At 40.8% G+C, this 7,246-nt stretch overlaps 1 protein-coding gene across 2 annotated transcripts in view; it reads left to right on the forward strand.

Annotated features, from left to right (window-relative positions):
* The window catches only part of LOC122543363 (ceramide synthase 6-like), a 103,618-nt gene that overhangs the window by 40,300 nt on the left and 56,072 nt on the right, over window positions 1-7,246 (forward strand). For both annotated transcript variants that reach the window (XM_043681999.1, XM_043682000.1), the window contains exon 4: window positions 5,129-5,186. In XM_043681999.1, coding sequence (XP_043537934.1) covers window positions 5,129-5,186 — 58 coding nt within the window. The remainder of the gene's footprint in view (window positions 1-5,128; window positions 5,187-7,246) is intronic.

Here is a 7,246-nt window from a genome sequence, read left to right on the forward strand (position 1 = left end):
TTTTTTTTTTTCCTTCCCCCCCCCCCCCCCCTCTCTCTTAACTGTTGTTGAGTCTTCAATTGAATTCCATTAAACTTAGTTAAGGCCTATTGTGCGATATTCCTGCTACTGTAATTGCAGTTTCGGTTCATACGGGTGAGCATTCATGCATTTCTGAAAACAAGTCTTGTAGACAACTGATAATCTTCATGTAAACCCTTTGTTCTGTCCTCCTTTAACTGTGCTAGTTAGTACTTTACCTGGGGGGGGGAAAATAAAAGTCTATGCAATTTGTGCTTCTGATTTCCTTCCCAAACTACTTCTGAAAAGATCTGCATTGTAGGCTTTGCAAAAGAAAGCCACCAATTGAAGGATGAAGATGCAAATGAAATGGTGGTGCCTTTCCTAATATTCTTTCCTTAGAACATCCAGATTATTTCCAAGATTTCTCTAAAAGAATAGTGGATGTTGTTGGCATGTGATGCACATTTATTATTTTGTATGTTTCTTTTTAATGTATAATCTTCCACCACACCTACATCCAGAAATTGGAATGGAGTTGGCCCATAATTGGGGCAACTGGTTTACGGTGACTGAACAAGTGAAATTTTTTTTCTTTTTTGATTAATTGCACAAGGAATCATTTTGTAGGCTTGACCCCAATGGTTGAAATGACCGCGAGTGAGCGAAAATGTAGTCGTCATAAGTGTTTGGCAGTTGTCTTGTCTTGATATTTTAATGCTCCTAATACTGCCAACTCTTGCGTAAGCTTTTCAATCTGCTGGACAGGAAATAATGACACAAGCAGCAGTGACATTGACAGTGCCAAATGCTGGGCAAGAATGGTAGCAGAGCCCAGGCGCCAATGGCTGATGAGTTAGGGCAGTGGCGGCACAGCATGAATGGCCATGACAGCTGAGTTTAGAACAGCAGTGGCAAAAAGCACAAATAGCAAAGGCGGCAGAGCATGAGCGGCAATGGCGGCACAGCATGAATGGCAACAATACTACCATGGGCATTTATAGTTTGCTTATTAGTTTTGGTGAAAATGACCTAATTTCCTCCTGCAAGACCTTTGTATGCCACTAGCACCAAGTTCAGAATCCTGTATGGCCCACTCTATTTTATTTTTGTTTGCACTGTCTTGTTCAGGAGTGCTTTTGCCCATATTTAATAGCAAGAGTTGTTTTTTGGAGCAAATGTATTCTTGCTAATCAATATCAGTATAGCTCTGTCCCTTTAGTTTGATTTGATAAGTTTAACATTTGTCACATGGCACAAGAGGAGGCCTTTCAGCCCACAGTTCCTGTACCAACTTTTTTTGACTTTTGAGAATTATCCAATTAGTCTTGCTTCCCTAGTCAGTCTCTCTCTATAGCCTTGCAAATTCTTCTGAGTCGTCACTGACTTTCTGACTCCTGACTTTCTGAATCTACTAGCACCGCCCTTTCAGGTAGTCTGCTCCAGATAATAACTTGCTATGTTGATGGAAAAGAAACATTTCTTCACAATGCTGCACTTTTGCTAGTTACCTTTTTAAATCTGTGTCCTCTGGTTACTAACTGCCTGGCTAGTGGCAACAGTTTCTCTTTTAACTTGCTCTGTCAATAGCCTTCTGGGTTTTTAACACCTCCATCAAATCTCTCCTCTCCTTCCTGTTTTCTGCTCCCAAGGGAACTTTTTCTTTAAAAAAAAAGGTGTCCCTACAGAACTGAAATCCTGCATCTCTTCTACTGAAAAGTGTTTGATGTCTGGAAGCAGACTGACTGACAGTTTCTTCTCTGTTCCCACCTCCCGTCCTCCTGTAAAAATGGAGGGTGAATCCAGAGTGTAGCTTGTGCCATTGTATCCTCCCATTTGTCTGGGTGCAGGGAGGAAACAGCAAAAAACTGCGCTAATGGGTGAGTGAGGGAAACCTGTGAGTATTATCAAGTTACTCTTATCAATGTAGTTGCTGATTATAGACCAGAAAAGTGAGGAAGAGAAAGTGCAGCATTCTTTTGGGGAAAGTCTTGGACTGCCATGAGCCTTACAGAGCCACAAACCAAATGTTGTTGTTCCTTTGTGTTCAGCTTTTTCATATTGCTACCTGCAATTGTAGCCCCTGGAAGTGGGATTCTTGAACTTTGATAGTCTGGTATTCTCGCTGCTGTGGAGCTTTATTTTGGAGCCCATTGATTTGATCACAAACTGAACAATAATAATTTTGGAGGTCAAACAGCAGTCTGTATCTGTCTCAAAATGGAAAATCTTAGGATTGTTTTTCCTGATCTGAATCAGAGTTGTGATTGATAGAGTGTAATTACCTGTGTTATCTGTGCTTTGCAGGGAGAATGAAATTAACTAGGGTACCGCTCCTGAATTGCTGTTCAACACCTATTCCTGTGTGTGGCTGTGGTTGCATATAGGCTGCAGTTTGGATTCATGTCCTCTCTCTAGTCACGATAGCCTGCTGGTGCTTGCTGCCTCAACTCATGCAAAGAATGACCAAGACCACTGATTTATTGGATGCACAGAAGTGGGCAGTGTGATTTCCAAAATGTCACTGGAAATCCTGGAGGTTCATGTCAAAAACATTGGGAATTTGCTTACTCAGTCACTGTAAACCAATGGCCCCAATTTGTAATCCATCGAGATTGGATTCCCCCCCCCCCCCAACCACCAAGAGTAGCCAAACCCACAAGGGAATGGATTTGATTTGCTTGTTGCATAAATCAGTGGCCTTGATTTTAGGCCACTTGGGCACCCACTGAGCTGTACTCCAATGGAAAAAGGTAATAGCCCCATGAAAGATGGAAAGAATTGAGTTTGTGGCCCAGTGTTTTCTATGGTAGTCCAAGGCTTTCTGAAAGGAACTTCCCAACTTCCTGTGCTTTCCTTGATCAACAGACGAGCATGTGGTGAGAGCACAAATTCACGCTCAGCAAATGACTTTTACTGTCGCCTGTCTGCAATCAGATAATTTTGAGTTTTTCACTTTCATTTGGTTTAGAAGAGGATAAAAATATCTAAGTTCTGGGGTAGAATATAAACACATTACTGATAATTGAGAGACCATTGCAAACTTCACTTGCTGCACTGTCTACTAAGACATTGACCAACACAAATCTTCATTGCTTGTTTAATTTCTCGCTGTGTTTCTGGGATCCTGGCCAGCTCTGAAATGCTGTACCAGTTCTTGTCATTGGTTTTTGGAGTTGTATTTGATGTGGGCTGTCCCAGATAAATTCTATTGGGGTTTGTGGTCTAATCTGTCCAGGGAAACCATTTCTCTTCGTGTCCAAGTGTTACCCTTAACAGTGTATGTTGCACTTCCCCAATATGGTGTTGAGAGCTGTTGAGGGGAATATGAGACTGTAATGGGATAGTGGGTTGACCTTGCTGTTAACCTGTTGAGTTTTGTAGCGCTTCGAAAGTCAAACACTTTTTTTTAAATGTGAAGTTATTTGTTTAGAAATGCTCACAGATTTGCAGGGACCTTATGAAGCAGCACTCTAGGAAGTTGTCTAAGGTTCTGGGCAGAGAACCGCAGCAGGTACTGTTTTGTGATCTCGTTCTTTCCTCCTAAGAAACAGAATGTCCTGATTTTTGTATTATTCGTAGATGAAGTTTTGCGCTTCTAACAGAATAGCCTTGTCCTCTCCAGGATGTGTCCCCTCTGCTTTTACCTTTTTGTGTGTGTGGGAATTCACACGTCCTGATCAGTGTTCAGCATACTGTGCCAAAGGCTGCTTCATTTAATTCACAGAATCTGGGATGTTCTTGTCATTCTTGAAATATACAATCTGTATTCAGTTTAAAAAAAGACACCAGTCTTCAAAAAAAAAAGTAATTTCACTAAACAGGTCATGAGTCTCTGCAGAATCGAACAGCTTATTTTGCTGATTGTATTGCTACTTTTATATCGTTGTGGCGAGAGACTGATCATTTACAAATTGATAGGAAAATGTTCGGATTGTCTCTTCTGCAAATACTAGAGCAGTAAATGTCCAGGGAATGATAGGGATCTTTTAAAGGCAGGCTAATATTCAGATGTGTTCACTTGCGCTCTTTAAAGTGAGGTCAACACTGAAGTGGTTTGGCATTTTTATTTGCCAGTTAATTTTTATACAAACACAACGCTTGCCTCCCTGAATGGCAGCTGAACTTTGCATTCCAAACACCTAAATTCACCTCCACAGTGAGAGGCAGTAAACCAAGGTGCTTTACATTTTTAAAAATCAAAAATGAGCCTATTTACATTATCTAGCATCCAATTGTATTTTGCTTTTGCCTAGGTGATTTGTTAATTTAGCTCCCTTTTTTTTATTGTTGGACTGCGTAAATGCCTCCCTCCACCCATGAATCATCAGTGTTTGGAGTCTTCAAGTCTGCCTTTTTTGACTTTGCTTAAACTCCAAGTAGAAATTTTCGAGGGTGTGAAGCCTTTTAATGTAATTCACATGCATGTTTGAGCTATTTGTGAATTAGGCCCACTCTGCAGTGTTCATTGTGGATTACAAATGTGGAATAGATGCACTTGAGTGCTTGTAGATTACAGGGATAGGAAAGCTGCAAAGTACGTGATCATGAAGTAATTGCAGCACTGAGGGATGCTGATGAATGACTCCTAATAGTCACTTCAGTTGTTAACAACACTGGCTGTGTGACTGGTTAAAGACTAGCATTAAAAGCTTCTGTATTAACGGACTTTTTGTTGGTGGCCTGCAATATAGAAAGATTTATGCTGCGTGCCCACTTGTTCTGGAAGAATAAACTAAGCTTTGCTGTTTTTCTCCAAGTATTTTCCCCAATGGTTGAGCCCCAGCTATATATTTTAATCTGGGAGGCTTGTGGCCAAAGGCCCTTCACCTGAGGAGTCATTTGAACATAACTGATCTATGAGGCACAAGAGCAAAGGCTGAAGCAAACTGACCAAATTTCTGGGCTGTTCTTGTGAAGTTCTTATCATGCAAGGAGTAGATTAGGGTAGGGGAAAAGTTTTTTTTTTCTCTCTCTCCTCCCTCTCTTTGAAAACCTTTTTTTATTTTTAAAAAAAGAAATTTTTTGGAGTCCAGATTGGTCAACGTGAGCTCCTTTTTTTTTAGACTTGATGGGGATAAAGCCCCCACCCCCTCATTTTCTGATTTCAAGTGTTTTGTGTTTGCAGGTGGAGACTTGTATTTTATTTCTATATATTCTTCTATGGAGTGAGATTTCTATGGAAGGTAAGTGCTGTTATGTGTGTGTGTCTATAAATCTGCACCACCCTGCCCCAAAGGGAAGAAAACATTTTTTAATTTTTTAATCTTGATTAAAAGAAAAAGAATCATAGGATATCCTCCTTAGAGGAGCAATGGTCCGACAAAGTTACTGATGTGCAGTATAGGGGGCATTCTGCAATAAGTTACGATTGTGTTCTGTTGCTTACCAATGTAACTCTAATAGAGTAAATTTACTTATGCTTTGCAGATATAGTTGAGGGGGAGTGGTGGAAGATGTGTACTGTTTACTTGCCAATCAAAGTAAAGAAAAATCTTGCATCTATCACTACGTCAGAACAGCCAGTGAAATGTGTGAAGTTTCATCACCTGAGACATTGGGAAAGATGATGACCAGTTTACACACAGCAAACTCTCTCCAACAAAGAATCTTTGTATAATGATGTAGTTTCTGCGGTCAGGACAATTAGGGAGCTCCTCTGCCGATTGACTAGTGTAAGAGGATCTTTTACCTGCACCTGAGAGGAAAGCAGAATTTCAGCTTAGTGTTTGGAATGTTTGTCAAGATATTAATGTTTTTGAGTGTGGTTTGACTCGATGACATCCTAAATGAGTAGGGGGCACTAACACTCAACCAAGGCCAAAACATAGTTTAAACTGGGCAAGAAGCATTTTAATAAGTGTCAAATGAAGTTGTTCAAGGGAGCACTTGATGGGAACTGTGGTGATGCAGTGACAAACTGCCAGCTTCTATCATGTTTGAATAGTACAGTTTATATCCAGAGCGCTTATGTTGCAGGGGGTCACATCCCTGCTTTTCAGTCCACAGTTACTAATGCCCTCTTAGGGTATGGTGCCTAAAAAGAGCAAGTACAGTTGTTTGTTGCATTTTAAGTTATTCCTTTTTCTCCTTTTTAATAAAACTCACATTTTAAAAAAAATTTTAGGGTTGGAGCTGGTTATCTTTCAGTTCTTTGAACTAAATGACTCCCAACGTTTTATGGCAGTTGTTTCTGCGTGTTTAAAATGCCTCCTCTATCAAGGTTTATTGGCTTACACTTCATACCAGTCTACTATATCATGGCTAGAATCATAAAACTCAAATGTGTGGAAGGTTGTGGGGTAAAGTCCACATCCCATGACCCGGGGTGCTGCATTTCAAAACCGCGAGAGATGTTTTAACAGATGAATCCGGAACAAGAGTCCCTCGTGCCTGCTCCGCCATTTAATAAGATCATGACTGCTCTAATTACTCCATATTCTTGCAAACCCAATTAGTTTTCCATCTCTTGCTTATCAAGAATCTACCCACCTCTGTTTTTTTTAATATAAAGAATGTCAAGACGCTCATCCTCAAAAGGCAAAGGGGGAAGTTCTGTCTTAAATGCCTGACCCATTTTTAGAAACCGTAACCCCTACTTCTAGATTCTCCCACAACCATCCTCCCCACATTTGCCCTGTCCAGATCTCTCAGGATCTTGTGTGTTTCAATCAAGTCACCTCTCCATCTTCTAAATTCCTAGTGAATACAATCCAAGCCTGTCTAATCTTTCCACATAAATATTCACTAGTACTTTATTCTCCTCCTACATTTACACTATAGTGCAAATACATTTTAGTCACTCTTTATGGCTGCGTTATCCTGCCCAGCAGTGTATACATGACTGCCAATGTAGTTCCCATGGGCAGCTGTTTCTAATGGGCTTCCTGCTGCGAGCACAGTGTGCCTTGCTGTCTGTGCCAATTGGGTTTGTGTAGAAAAACATTGAATGAATGAAAAACAAACCTAAAGACCCCACCTACACACCCCTCTACAGAGGCTGGTATCCCGTCACCAAATTTGATAAGGTGCCCCATGGTAGGCTCATTGAGAAGGTCAGGAGGAATGGGATACAGGGGAACTTAGCTGTCTGGATACAGAATTGGCTGGCCAACAGAAGACAGCGAGTGATAGTAGAAGGAAAATATTCTGCCTGGAAGTCCGTGGTGAGTGGTGTTCCACAGGGCTCTGTCCTTGGTCCTCTACTGTTTGTAATTTTTATTAATGACTTGGATGAGGGCATTGA

Source organism: Chiloscyllium plagiosum, chromosome 43, assembly GCF_004010195.1.
Source record: "Chiloscyllium plagiosum isolate BGI_BamShark_2017 chromosome 43, ASM401019v2, whole genome shotgun sequence".
NCBI lineage: Eukaryota > Metazoa > Chordata > Chondrichthyes > Orectolobiformes > Hemiscylliidae > Chiloscyllium > Chiloscyllium plagiosum.